The 15,853-nt window shown below is 37.9% G+C and overlaps 1 protein-coding gene across 1 annotated transcript in view; it reads right to left on the bottom strand.

Moving 5' to 3' along the window:
• The window catches only part of LOC109113605 (sodium/potassium-transporting ATPase subunit beta-1-interacting protein 2), a 143,864-nt gene that overhangs the window by 90,261 nt on the left and 37,750 nt on the right, over positions 1–15,853 (bottom strand). Inside the window, exons 2-3 of the mRNA XM_042746356.1 lie at positions 7,384–7,521; positions 2,608–2,688 (exon numbers count right to left, since the gene is read on the bottom strand). Coding sequence (XP_042602290.1) covers positions 2,608–2,688; positions 7,384–7,521 — 219 coding nt within the window. The remainder of the gene's footprint in view (positions 1–2,607; positions 2,689–7,383; positions 7,522–15,853) is intronic.

The following is a 15,853-nucleotide window of genomic DNA, read 5'->3' as shown; positions in this document are numbered from 1 at the left end:
TTTTTTTATCAGTGATACACTACATCACTTCTGTCCACCTTATAGAAACCTCAGCCCACTTGCCCTGCAATGCTTCACAAATCTTATGACCAATGATGTAATCAAATACACAAAGCCATTTAAGAGTACACATATGCTTTGTATACTGACTAGGGCAGTGATAATCTTTGGCCTGCTGTCACATGACCAGTGGCCTGAAAGCCCTGGATGGACACTAAACTGAAATCAGAATGAAAGTTGGAGTCTCGTCTGTTGATGTGGAATTGGGATAAAAATGTAATACATATAAAGTGCTCCATGGATCTAGTAATCAAGTTTCATGGCTGGTTTGCCACTTAATTGGGTACAGTATTTACATTTTTAATTACATATTTGCTCGCTATTTCTACACACATGAGCAGAAGATGGACTATTTAATAAATTATTAGCTGAAATGAAAGAAGCAAAGATGGGAAGATAGAGGGGAGAGAAAAATATCTTATATGCAAGAACTAGATGTTTGCAGTTTTGGGGGAAAAAGTGAGTGGTGTTTTCCTGTGTAAAACTCACAGCTAAGATAGTGGCTGAGCAGCAACTAGGGGTGTAACGATTCACTCGTTTTCTCGATGCATTGATTACAAACCCTGACGATGCATATGCATCGATCTTGAAACATGGATTTTTGAATCGTGAATCATCGATTTCTATAGTGATTCAATGCTTTCAAAATATATACACATTAAATTACTACAAGCACAAATTAGTGGAGACCTTGAACAGTTTTGTTCGGGCCTCACATCTCTCCTTCACGCTCTGCACTATTTACCGCCTGTCACAGGATTGCGCTCGCGAACTATTCGTCTCACTGACACATTTTTTTGAGCAGCCGATGTGTGATCTCTCCTTAGTAGCCTACTCGTGGCCAGTACTGCTAAAGTAAAGTAGTTTTATTTTTCTGTATTTTGTTGTTTCTTTTTTTCTGTTGTTTCTTTTGCTCAAATAGCGTTATAAAAAGCCTATTTTTTTGGGCTAGAGCAGCCAGTGCGCATGCGCAGTCCTAAGCACACGTCTCAGAATGCTGACTGTTTCTATAGCAACCGAGACATCTAACGACAGCTGCAGTGATGTGCCGACTTTACCGATTAGCAATTGGCACTTTCATTCAGAAGGCGGGGCTTCCTGCGATTGAGAGGCCATATTGAGTGTTGCATTTTTTCCCCATTCATTCAAGTGACACGTCTTGGGTATTCTATAGTCTTTGGTAGTCACTAGGGTTTTCTCAGTGGTTGTCATTGCGTTGTAACATCTGGTTGCTTAGGTGTTCAGAGTGGCTGTTAATCCATTGCTATGTTGTTGCTAGAGAGTTCTGATTGGTTGTCATTGCGTTGCTATGCGGGTGCTGGGGTGTTCTGATTGGTTGTCATTGTGTTGCTATGCAGTTGCTGGGGTGTTCTGTATGGTTGTTATTATTTTTTCTATTCAGTTGCTGGGGTGTTCTGAGTGGTTGTTATTGTGTTTCTATGTGGTTGCTGGGGTGTTGTGAATGGTTGTTATTGCATTGCCACATATGTGGTTGCTAAGGTGTTCTGAGTGGTTGCCACTGCGCGCTGCTGATGTTCTGAATGGTTTCTATTGTGTATCTATGATATGGTTTGGGTGTTTTTAGAGGTTTTCATTGCGCTGCTACATATGTGGTTGCTAAGATCTTCTAAAACACATATATATATATATATATATATATATATATGGGGGCAGTCTGCATATTTGATTTTTTCCATTTTTTTGTGAATAAGTTAGTTAGTGATGGTTGGTGTATCCGATTTTTTTAGCTTCAGACTTTGATTCCATCCAGTCTGAGAATATTAAAGATGTTTGATATTTTCAGATGATTTTGGAACACACATTGTTCACACATTTCTGCATGAGTTTGTTGAGATCGGAACGACTTTAAAGTCTGGTAATGTGTCATCCTCAGTCATTTAGTGTCTGATGTGTAGTGTTTTAAAATCTGTTAATTTTAAAAGTCGTGTAGTGTATTCCAGCCTTAAGTTGTTGTGAGTTGCTATATGGTTGCAAAGTTACAACACTATTTTGCCCTTAAAAACAGTTAGACGGATGCAACAGAATGGAAGAGAATGTAGGGGTCTCAAGATTAATTTCTTATAGTTGATGCCATCTTAAAAATGCAAGCAATAAACAGCACGAGATGGCCAAAGATGTCAATCTGAATGTGTATGAGAGGATTTTACAATGAAAAATCATAGCACATATGCAAGCACCTAAAATGTTAAAACTAGAAGAATATAGTACATATCAGTCTCACTAATTGATTAGTCACATGTTGGAAGACTAGGCAAACCAAGAAGACAGGCTCTAATAGCTTTAAAACTCTCCGTCTGAGCACTGCTTCCAGCTCTAAATAGGATTTTAGACCCAGCTGTGACACTAAAACACTGACAAAAGAACCAATAAATGCTTTTCCTGACCTTACTAGTAATGCAAGTTGATGATCTGCAACATATTTATTAAAACGCCACTCTTTAAAAGCTTGGACATAAACAGAAAACACTTACTGTATAGCCAAGCTAAGGGATTACACTGCAAAAGAAGTATGAAATCAGATGTTACCTTTGAAAGGTCACCCACTTCCAAATAGAAACAGATGATGAAGACGTTCCAGGCGACCCACAGCACCAACCAGACTGCATACTGTGAAAGAGACAGGAAGAGGGTGTTTGAAAGACCCATTTTAACCTTAGACCCCCCAACAACCAACTAACCAAATACACATTTGCATATGTGTGATTAATTGGCCCGTAAAAGCGTAAGTAGGAGATTTTCTCTGTAATTAATTCTACGATGTGTGTTCCTTAAAACACTCAGCCTCCACAAATCTGGAATCTGCCAAAGAAGCGGTGCAGGCAGACGATGCATTTCGCAAAACAGAAGCAGGAACCCTGTGTGGGAGTTTGTGAGGGTGGCTCGCTCCCTGGTTCATGAACTAACGCTTATCGAAATAGCGAGATGTGATTATAAAACAATGAAACAGATTCCCCAGCAAAATCGCAGCCGACACGGGGGGTGTCTTTAAAAATAAAGCAAATTTTGGTTAAATAAACACAGGTCTCATCCTGTTTCGGATCATTAGGGAATGCAGTAAACCAACATTACGTTAAATGAATTTGTTCAAAAGACGAGGGTATTCGCTCATGAGCATTCGCAGCTGGTAGCATGTTTTTACTGATTAAAATGTGAGAGGTATGCCACGTGAGAACTCCGAGGTCTGTCAGGCAGGCAGTGATCTTTAGATAAAATAACACTTATTTGATCCAATTCAAAGTGAGACAGGTGATTGCAAATGAAATACTGAGCAAGGGGAAATGCAAAATCAATTTGAATTACCTGATGGGACTTGAGCAGAAAAAACACGGCCTTTAGCGCTTGAAAATGAGCTGTTGCCGACATGAATTTTGAGTAGCTTCCCAAAAGTGGCTCTAATAGATCGATCAATATGGACTTAGCTTTGATAAAATGAACATGTGCAAAGACAGTACAACCTTCCTTTACAAATGTACCAGCTTGATGTTAGTTTAGTGCACCAAGCAGATTTGAACTTTTTAATATTTTTATTAATTTCCTTAATTTGAACTGTGGTACAGTAAATACCACAGAAAACGGAATTAAAGAAAATGGAATTAAAACAAGCTTAAATTCAAATAAATAAATAGATAAAACTTTAGCTGCAAAATCAGTTTGTCAACCTTTTTGTCAACCTTTGAATATTGGCTTAATAAAACCTTTTGAAAAATGTTTTTAAAGCTTTCAAGTGCGAAGGGTGTTTAGCAAGACATACAGATATTCAATAGACAGACAATTTAGTAAACTTCTTTTCCTGTCAATCGAATTCAACCTTCCTGTGGTGCATGACCAATTTGACTGAAATCGCAACTCATGAAGTTTCTTCTCTCTACCAGTGTTGGGAAAGCTGCAAATCATAAGCAAAGCAAAGCAAAATGTAGCTAGCAAAGCTACCGATCCAACTTCCTCCAATTAATTAGCTAAGGTAAACTGAAAGCTATCATTTAGGGAAGATGACTAGCTAGCTACAAGCTACATGGTGAAAGTAGCTTCTTACATTTAAGCTACTTCATAGTTTTAATAAATATCGAATATTATAAATAATCATATGTAATTTGATCTAATACACATTTTGTTCATTTGCTAATTGGTAATCGGTAATCAGTTGGTTTCTATACAACCAACAAATGGTCACCCAACTTGATTTCTAATATACTGTCAGGGAAAATGTAATGAAGAGACTGTCAATGCTACCCAGCAACTCCAGTCAATAAAACAGCTTTACTAATGAAACGTTAAATTACCTATAAACTAATGACACTACCACCTCGATACTGAGAAGGGTAGTTAATAAGCTTAGCTATGTGATAGCAATGTTCCTGCTCAATCTTAAGTGCAAACAAGCTGGTTGGTTCGGTTTAGTTGATCTTCCAGCCTGGTCATAGCTGGTTGGCAGGCTGGTTTTAGAGGAGTTTTAATATCTTCTTTAACTGGGAGACCAGCTAACCAACCAGCTAAAACCAGCTGAACACCCACTTGACCAGCTAAAACCAGCATAGACATTAAATGATTGCTGTGGTAATTGATATGATCTCCAACAAAGTTGAGCATCATTGCAGCAATTTATTAAGGCTGACCTTGTATGAGAGGGTTTACCCTCTTGAACGGTGTCAGTTGCAACATAGCTGTTCTTTATTCATGGATTTGCAGTTCTATATGCAGAAACCGGTGAGCGCCTCAGGCTAGGGCCAAAGATCAACACATCACTCTTGTCTTCCAACTATAGCATGGTTGAAGTATCTCCTGCCTTCCACACACTGCTGTATAAGAATGAGCCTCCTCCACATGTTAGAGCAGAAGGGGGATTAGACGGAGTGATTGACTTCAATTAAGTCTCATAATCCTGCTTGACATCTCTAACACGCATTCTGAGTTGATCCAGCGAGAGGAGGTTGTGAACGCTTCTTCAGAGAGGGCTGTTTTGGCCTAACCTTTCCCCCAAGAACTCACGCTAGCAAACGGAGCGCACCAGACCGTTGAGATTCGGAATTTTGCCATCTTGAAATCTGACATGTTGTCAGGACATTAGATACAGAAGATGTGGGCATGTAGTGGAACCTCATTTGGCCCTTTGCCAGCCACTGGAACGTGCCAAGCTGAATTAGAATAAAAATTTATCTGGCCTGACAGCATCCCCAAAACGGATATAAGCAAGAGTAATGTTTGAATGTGAGCAATTTATTTCTGTAGGAGGCTCTCTCCATCTCTCTCTGGCCTGGCCACTGCTCATAGACTGAAAAATTGAGCATTGTTTATTCCAAAGGGATATATCCAGACACATAACACTAAAAAGGCAATCTGCTTCATCTCAGCTGGGTGACATGGCCCGAGTCACATTTGAGGCAATGACCCGGTCCGTCAGTACATTGATATCTCTCTGTTATGCTGACCAGGGTGTTAAATGTCTGTTGTGCTTGACTGTAGAAAAAAACACTGTCACAACAAGCGGTCGAATCTCATCCATGCTAAATGGCATCTGTTCTCCATTAATATCATATATGTGACCCTGGAGCACAAAACCAGTCAAAACCAGTAGAAATAGTCAAAAATACATTGTATGGGTCAAAGTTATCAATTTTTCTTTTATGCCAAAAATCATTAGGGTATTAAGTAGAGATCATGTTCCATGAAAATATTTAGTAAATTTCCTACTGTAAATATATCAAAACTTAATTTTTGATAAGTAATATGCATTGCTAAGGACTTAATTTGGACAATTTTAAAGGCAATTTTCTCAATATTAAATTTTTTTTTGCACCCTCAGTTTCTAGATATTCAAATAGTTGTATCTCGGCCAAATATTGTCCTATATCGAATATTGTACAAACCATACATTAATGGAAAGATTGTTTATTCAGCTTTCGGATGATGTATAAATCTCAATTTCGAAAAATGGACACTTATGACTGGTTTTGTGTTCCAGGGTCACATACTGTATTAGGTATGACTTGGCAAGGCAAGGCAAGGCAAGGCAAGTTTATTTATATAGCACATTTCGTACTTGATTTGATTGATGGACTGGACACCAGTAGAAATCATGCATAAAACTGTCACTTGAAAAATTTGTTTTCTGATGTTTTTTTGTACCTTAGTTAATTTGTTTAGTTAGAAATTAACACAGCAATGACTTGGATTGAAAGATTGGACCAAAAGTACTATAAGGAATAGAAAACCATTTCTATTAACAGAGAGAAAGCTGCAATAAACCCATTGAGCTTTGTTGATCCATCCTAAACATTCTGACCAATAAAGGAAGAGTTTACTCATATCCCTGCTGAAAAATTAAAGGTGGGGTAAGTGATTTCTGGTAGCCAATGTTGATATTTCAATTCATCAAAACAAACGCCCTACCCCAAAAGGGTGTTGCCCCTATTTTGATAGCTCCGCCCCACACATATATACACAACCCAGGCAAGGATTAGTTCTGTGAAACAAAGTGTGATGAGTGGGGCGGGGCCGAGAGTCATGGGAACAGAGCCAGGCCGGTGGAGTAATTAAAAATGAGTGACACCTGCACCAATCTCATCATGGGCCTTTCGCTCCTTGAGTTTTCTCCAGCGCTGGAAAGCTGATCCCTTATTTACACGGGTCCTACTTCTTGCTTTATCGTAAGCCTTCTGTTGTTCCACAGATGTTTTCCTCTTTTGTTTTTATCCGCCATCTCTATCTTTCTGTCATCGCTTGGGCCCTTACTGCTGATTAGCTACAAGTTTGTTTTGGTACTTGGCCCGACTCTGTTTTCTAAAGCGCTTTTGAAAAAATACATACCCCACCTTTAAATCTTAAAACCAGCAAAAACTTTTGACTTTTATTAAAAATGTGACTTTTATTAACAAATGTTGGTCTTTTTTAAATGTAGCAAACCATATTGAGGAGAAAATGCACCATTGTAACAATTTAGTCCATAGTCAATGAGTAAAAACAATCACATCCAATCAGAACATATCTGATGTGTAAGTGCATATATGGGGCAGGATTTTAGACCAATTTAGACCAGATTCCACAGTGGGCAAGGACAGCCAATGCAAGAAGACTGAAACCAAACAACTGTCAAAATGTCTCGTTGCTTATCATGGTAGCAAAAGGTTAGGACAAAAACTTACATTTGTTGCTTATTGTTATGTTGCAATGTGCCTGGCTAAGATTCAAAGTGAGACACTTTTATGACACCATTTGTATAATAATAAAACAAAATGACAGCATAACCTGCAGGGGGGAAAGACAATATATGTCACAACCTGAATATGAAAATATGTGGAAACTCACCCCGGTCACATATCGCGGTCTGAACTGTACTGTCCCAAAGAGGCCTAGAATCACTGTGATGATATGGATGAAGTTTGTGAGGATCGGAGCCCACTGGTATCCAAGGAAATCAAATATCTGTCTCTCCAGAATGCTGATCTAGAAACCAAACACAGAGGAAAATATACTGATTTACAAAGCAAAGGCAAGGACAATACATTGACATGTAAGCATTTATTTGCATAAAGGCGTAAACAGATTTCCTTTTAAGCCAGCTTCAGGGGTTGCTGTTATGACAGCGCTCTGATGTCAGCTGGAAGGCAGGGAGAGACGACAGGCCGCGGGGCCACATGTGAAAGCACATTCTACATGCAGCCAGAGGAATACCCCTGTCACACAGGCAATTAATTAGGACCGAGACGTGCCGCTCTCCGGAGTCAAACCCCCCACCCTTTCGCAAAAACCAGAGACAACTTGGAAATTAAAGCTGGCAAGTCCAGCCTCGCAGCTCTGGGTGCTCCAATCTCAGCCACTGATTGGACATGACACTGATGTCAATACCACAAGCTATGGCACTTCCAACAGCAGACCAGGACGGGATCACGGCTTCATCCCCAAAGGACCTACAAGCAGCCAGCCTCATAAAGCTAATGCTAATAGCACCCGTGTCACCAGCTGCATTCACTAGAAGCTCTGTTTAACAACCTCAGATGCTCAAGGTCTTTTCTGGGAAGGAAACCAAACAAAAATCACACCATTGAATTACTTGCTTTTCCTTGTTATGTAATGGGGGATAGTAAAGAGCAAAGAGTCACGATGAAGGTTGTTAGATAAAGCTATCGAGGTCACAATGACATTCAAGTTTTCAGCGGTTGCATTTTCAAACATCTACTCAAGTGAACATCAATAGAGGCTTCAGAGGGTTCAATAGCAGCATGAATATCAAATGACTTAGAGTCGCACCGAGATGCTGTTTTTAAGTGTTTCCTATTCAGTGCTGTTTTTGCAGCAGGGGCGACCCAGTCCTACCCACCCACTGGATCAAATACTTTTGATGAGAAAAACATAAAATTAGCTATTTTTTTTTTTTTTTTTTAATTATAACAGTGATTAACTGAACAATTATTCAAATTAATTTTAACAATAAAAATACAAAAATAATACATTATTTCAAAAAGTATATTTTTAAAAATCCTAATGTGTATCTTAAACCAATGGATCTAAACCAGAAGATTGTGACCACAGGATCACAGGATGACTTAAAAATATTTATTTATATCCTTTAACAATAATAAAAACAAAATTGGTACATTAACTTTTTATTGAATAAGAATTATTTTAAATATAAAAATGCTAAATAATTCTATTGATTTTTCAGAAAATGTAATCACGCAGAATTAGAATCCTGAATATTCTGGAAACACAAAATAAATCATGGTTAATTAATTTATTAATTATATCAACACTACCAGTTTCTGATAATAAAAAAGCCCGAAGAACAAGCAACACATAAATACAGCATAAATACTGGAGGCCTTGCGAGTCAAACTTAAACTTAATCATATGAGAAGTAATAATACTAATTTGAATATTACAAACCTTGAACAAAACAGTTCTTGCAATGACACATGGATAAAAATAAAAGTCCTGTGGTTCAGTTAATCAGAAGTTAATACAGTAACCATTCTGGCAAAGTGATTCATTCAGTGAAGGATTTGTCAGACTGTTTCAAACTCTGTCATTGTATCTTATCACATTCAGTTTAGATGGCAGTGTCAATCTCAGTCAAATGAAAACATAATTTGCCATGGCATTGTAGGTTTAATGACAGTCCAGGAAAAACTGCTGTTTGTAACTGAGCAATAGTTCATGCTATAAATCTATCATCCGTGAACAAAGCTCAGGAGTCTATTAATCTGTGCATCCTGTTCAGTTTTTACACCAGTGATGACCAGGTTGTGACTCCAGCCGCCCATGATCTCCCCAAGGGACGTGTCTTCTGTTGTCTGGGTGTTTCCTTTGAGCTTCTACTAGCGTACATCTGGTAGGCGTGCCTGTCCCAAACACTTATGTCATCGATCATAATGAAAGGTATTACACTGACAACACCAAGCAACACCAGTGCACTTCACACAAGTCTCTAGATTAAGAATCGTCACAGCTCTATGGTGCAGATGAGATTAGTTTTGTGTCAGAATAAAAATGGCTCTCTTTCCAAGTGGCCTCTACTTTTTTACCACAGTAATGTTCTGCCTTTCCATTCAGCCTTCAATGGCACCAAATAATTCTCTGGTTTCCGTTTGTTTTATGAATCATGGCATGTGATTTCCCCCTGCTCTAGCTCTTGTTTATTTTCACTGTCCTCCATATTTCTACTATGAAACAGAAGGATGAAAAGACAAATGCCTTACCATCTGTTTTCTTAAAGGAATATTTCACAAATGAAAATTCTGTTATTTACTCATGTTGTTCCAAACATACAGACTTTCTGAAACGCAAAACAATTTCTGAAACTTGAACTAATCATACCGGTTGCTCTATTTTATGCAATTACAGTGCATGGGAATTGAAGGTTTCAGTCTTCTGAAAAGGACACAAAAGTACCATAAAAATATCACTTCAATAAGACTCATGTGCTATATTGTAAGTCCTCTGAAGTTTTTCCATTATCCATGAAAAACTGCGTAAATATGAGCCAGAGAGCATGATAGCACTATGCTCAATCCATAATACCTTCATTATCAAAAGCTCTTCTTGTCAGATGAGGCATGCATTTCATTGTATTCTCAGAAGAACTGCTCGCCCATAGTCGTGCACAAGCACATGGAAAAAAAGCAAAACGATTGATTGACCCAACTCAGCGGTTCCATTGCTTTTGCAAAGCCTTGTGAAAAACTACAGCCACCCATGAAATCCACTAATAAACCACAGTGCCATACTGTTGAAGGAAGCCCATATGCTAGCACAAAATACAATCTGCCCTGCCTGCGAAGAGGTTGCAAAATGCAAATATGGCTAATTATGCTACTTTATGTTGTTCAGTGAAAGATGGTGTGACTTCAAAACACATCTTAATGGCACTCAAATTCACAGTTCTCTCCTCTTAGGCTTTTGTGGACACCTGCGCTTATTGACAGAATTCCCAAATTCCCATTAACATGCACGTCCAATGGGGGGAAAAAAGCTTGATGGGTTTTTATGAACAGGCTGCAGGCTCTTGCTTGAGGTGGGGGGCCAGATCATCATTAATGTGGCCCCTGGGCCTCCCTTTTATATAAACAGTAATGTAAATAGCATTGTGGGGGCAGCTGTGCTCGGAATGACAGATTTATCAAGTCATTTTTACACATGAATAATAAGATCCATAAATATGAGAGGAACATCCTCTTATTAATGATCAGAAGATCAAGATTTGGAAGTGGAAAGGCCTTTAAAAAAGAACTTTGAAGGCCAGACACTGACAACAAAGAGTTTCCTATGGTTTCAAGCAGAAAGCAAACATTCAGTACTTCATAATAGAATGCACGAGTATGTATCTATTAAAAAATCACAACACTCATACTAAAGATTTAAAAACTCTGGAACGTTCAAAGCCACTGAATAAGCTGACACTTACTGTTCAAAAGTGAGGAGTTGGTAAGATAACTTTTGAAAGAAGTTTTTGAAAGTTTCTTATGCTTACCATGGCTGTAAAAACAGTAATATTATGAAATATTATTACAATTTCAAATAACTGCTTTCTATTTTAATATATTTTCAAATGTAATTTATTCCTGTGATGGCAAAATTGAATTCTTAGCTGCCATTACTCCCGCCAAGTCCTTAGTGTCACATTATCTTCAGAAATCAAATATTATCAATAATTTTGAATCCAGAAAAATACATTTTTTCCATGATTCTTTGACAAACATTAAAAATGCATATATTTCAGATAAAATATCTTTTTTGTAACAATGTAAATCTTTTGATTAATTTAATGTCTCTTTGCTGAATAAAAACTAATTAATTTCTTAAAAAATATACTGACCCCAAACTTTGAATGATAGTATATATACACACATTGGACCAGACATCAACTCAATTCTACATTAAATACAGCATGTTGCTACAAAATTACATTTATGTATTTGGTAAACACTTTTATAACTTACAGTGCATTCAATGTAATCAATATACCAGTATGTGGGAATTGAACCACTGACCTTGCTGGCACCATGTTTTGTCAGTTTGAGCTATGAGAACACTGCTTCAAGCTATTAAAGTGGTAAACAGCCTACAGTTAGGATAATGAACAGTATAACTTGGCGGAACAATTTTTTTAGTGCGATTATTAATATTAACACACACAATTATTTATTGTACATATTGCAGTTGCCATCATTTTATAGAAGCAATAAGCCACTCGAGACCATATGCTCTACCATTATACCACGGTCGAGGAGGATTTTTGTCTTGATTTTTGGTAACAACACCCCTTAACTGTGGTAAATTGACAATGAGCAGTGAGAGTGTCAAGCTAAAAGCATCACTAAACCGATTCCGTAATGAATATCGAATCCAAAGGTCAGCATAACCAATTCCTGTAATGATATTTCCCTTCCTTATGTGCACATAATGTTTTTTCATGATTATTACTTGGCAGCAGAAGCATCCCATTAGCGATTAGCTGCTATAGTGCATGCTTTCAGTCCGTGATTGAGATTAAAGTTCATTCTCCCTGTGACAAAGCCGAATCTCATTCTCCCAACCTTGTGCTTTCGCTTGCCTCTCTCCCGCTTCGCTTCTCTCTCCCTTTCCCCCATTTATATATTTATTTCGGTGCACAGGGACACGAGCAGCAGCCTTTAATCAGAGAGACAAAAGCTAATCAATCAGCAGGGGCAGGTTGAATAGAGAGCTTCACGGCGCATTCAAACGAAGCTGGCCGAGTTATAGCGTTCCCCAGTGTTAGCGCCACAGAGCATTAACTACAGAATGAGCACGGGCTAATGTAGAAGGCTCCCATGCAGCACAGCAGAGGGAAGGCGCATCTTGGCCTGCCTCCATTGTCCGTCAGTAATCCAATTCCATCTGCTGCTGCCGCCAGTGATTTTAATGTTGCTCTGTAGAGATGAGACTGCAAAAATAACAGCAGAATTGAATGGTTAATTAAACTATGACACATTCAGTTGGAGCAGACTAAAAAGACGGGGGTTTTGAGGTGTGGAGACATTTAAAAAGTAAGTGTGAAATGCTAATGTGGGTACGAAATACAAGTATTTGCATTTGCAAACATTGCAACATGCTTGATTAGTGTGTGGTGCACTAGACATCCTTTCACAACTGTGTCTGCTTCTGTCAAACATTATGCAACCAGCCAGCCATGACAATGCATGACACTGTTTCACGAGAAGGAAGGAACAAAAGGATGGAGGGAAGGAAAAAAGTAAGATAAAACATTTCACAATAAATGCAGTAAAAGGGGAAAAATGTTGGAAAGAAGGAAGGAAGGAAGGAAGGAAGGATCATCAGCTGCAAGTGCTTCATTTGGAGAGTGAAAAAGTGACTAGGTGATGGTAGTTTAGAGCTGCGTTCCTCTACTACTAACTACAGTGACAGGAAGCCATCAGTTTGAGTTGATGTAGATCATTATGCACTTCCTTTGTTCATCTTTAGCTTAGGGCACAGCCTACAGAGGTGTACATGAAGACAAGACAAGATGAATGCAACACAGTTCAATGGCTTCAGATGAAAGTACGTAAGTATGTTGACTTGATGACTTTAAAGGGTATACAGTATCTGGTGTAGTTTCAGAAACAGCTAACCATCCATCATATTAAATGAAAAGGTCTATCTATCTATCTATCTATCTATCTATCTATCTATCTATCTATCTATCTATCTATCTACATTGAAAAATATTGGAAGATTACATTCAACAAAATATATATTGTAAATATGTAAATATCACAAACATCCATTCTAACACTAAGCAAACACATTCATGCTTTGGATTGTCAACTTTGTACATAGTCCATCTCAAGAGAAATAAACAGACAACTCATATTCGTGGGCTTCATTATGTTATCGAAGGAAATGGTGCAAATAGATGCACATCAAGTGCACAGAGAGCCTCCAAACCAATGCAATGAATGCCAACATTTACATGCATTCAGTAAGAGGTTATTGAAAATGTATGAGGTTATTTACTTATACAGAGCTGTCTGAATGTGTTCATTACCAGACTCGCCATTCGCACAAATCGTGGAATTCCATGCTGAATGACGCAGGTTGGACATTTGACGAGTAACTGTGTTTTTTGTAATAGACAATGATGAGTTCCAGTGTCAGCCCCAGCGTGTAACAGAGACAATAATGTGTTTAAACATACAGTGGAGGGATTCCGCAGCAGCTGTCAGAATGTGTAGCTAAGCTTGAAAAATGCTGTTCATTATCTGCATCGCACAATGGGCCATTTCAAATTCTTGGCCTCTTGCTCTTTGACCAGAATCCTCACAAAGGTCTGAATGGCAGCAAAAGAAAAGCACTCTACTAAAGTAATTGTGCTTTACACCCACAGAGCAAAGATAAAGAGACCATGGAGGAAATGGCAGACATTAATATTACATTTCACAAAATGAAGATTTTGCTCCAAGACAAACAACGAAAAAATGTCAGCGAGCTAGATTTTGTTTTTCATCGGTTAACTGTTTCTCAAACTGTACAAATACAACAAAGAAATGTTCTTTGAATGCTATATGGGAACATGCAAATTTACATGTGTATTAACACTGAAAAACAATTTTGGAATAAATTTTCACTCTAGTAAATTTCACAAACAATTACAAAGAAACAGCAACACATAGAATTAAACGTGAAATTCTGAAGGAGGAAAACAAATAGCACATTTTTCTTTTAAAATGTACTCCAGTAATCCAATATATCATATATTTCAATAAAAGATGATTTTTAGAAGTTGTAAATTAAGTGTATGCACTTAAAGTATGTACTTTGAAAAAATTGTTTTTTTTTAAAAAAAGTGAGAAAGAAATCTGAAATCACCCAATGCATGCATATTTTTTATAATATAAACAACATTTTAACATTAAAAAAAAAATCAAAAGAGAGCCACCATCATAAACTCCACCTCCTCTGTAACGCAGGGGGTTGTGGGTAATATTAGCCAATATTATGGTAATATTAACCAAAACAAATGCATACTTTAAAATAATTATGTAACTGAACTAGAGATCTTTTCTTCTGTATTGTGTCATACATTTGCGTGAAAGAGATTATTGAAAAAATGGCTCAGGTTCTATCCATCAGATGTTGATCAGACGGATGCAAATCAACAACAGATAAAAGGGGTGGAGTTTAAGTGGACAAATTGATGGCATACTTCACCAGAGAGAAATCTGTAATTTCACAGGAAGATTATGTTATATTTTAATAAAAAATTATGAGCATGAATGAATCGTTAACAATAAAACCAATAAGATACATTTAAAAAAGTAAATGTAGTTATGTAGTTAAAAATGCTCAAATGAGTCTGAGCAGTATGCAAATTTGGAAGCAGCCATTGACTTCGTGCCATGAATTACTTCAGAAACTGAATATTAAAGACTTTTCACACCCATATTTGAAAGCCTCATTAATACAGTCCAGTGAAGAAGAGCTTCTTGTTTCCCACCCAGAGGTTTTCAAGGAACCAAGTGGCGAACGTTAATTTCCTTAGTATGGATGGCTCTAGGGGTGGGAGGAGGAGAGCAACTGAATAAAATTCATCAAGATACAGCGGTGTTAATGATGATAATCTATTTTAATATTCGTTTGCATATAAATGAGGCTGGCGAAAGAGCTGTTGCCCGAGGGCCAGAAAGATGATGGAGACTAATACGGGAATAGACCCAGCAGTGAACTCAAATGTCAACTGAGCGGGGTGGAAGCTGCCAGCATGCGGAGAAGGCCCACTGTGAGAGCTGCCACAATGGCTTTACTAATAAATATGTAAAATATGAACTAGTCAGGGTACAGTAGGAACTCTAGAGATGCATGGAAATTCAATCCAAATGTCATATATCCTTCAGGTCCTACCACACGACCACTGAAGCAATATTAAAAATAGATCCTTGACATAAAATCTAAATCAGGTGATGCTACATAAATGACACAAATGCATCAAATGATTCAACCGTCCCTGGGACAGTGACCTCTATAGCTAGGAGGTAAAATAAAAAAGTAACCATAAGTTGACTTCAGTGGAGAAGCTTTCTAATTGGCTGACCTTAAACTGTCATCTTTATATTCAGGCTTCATGATTACTGATTGCTTTATTTATTTCACTTCTCACAGGGTGTGTTTGAGGAAAGTGCAAGTTCTCATTTAAGCGATTCTGTCAGAGAACCGCTAGTAAATAACAGCATTACCAATTTTCGGTGACTGACAGTTTCTTCATGTTTGTGCCAGTTATTTAAAAGCCCAAAAGCTGTGCTGCCACAAAGAGCTGGAATCC

This window comes from Cyprinus carpio, chromosome B20 (assembly GCF_018340385.1).
Source record: "Cyprinus carpio isolate SPL01 chromosome B20, ASM1834038v1, whole genome shotgun sequence".
In the NCBI taxonomy this organism is placed as follows: Eukaryota; Metazoa; Chordata; class Actinopteri; order Cypriniformes; family Cyprinidae; genus Cyprinus; species Cyprinus carpio.
This window is presented reverse-complemented; position numbering and strand designations above follow the sequence as displayed.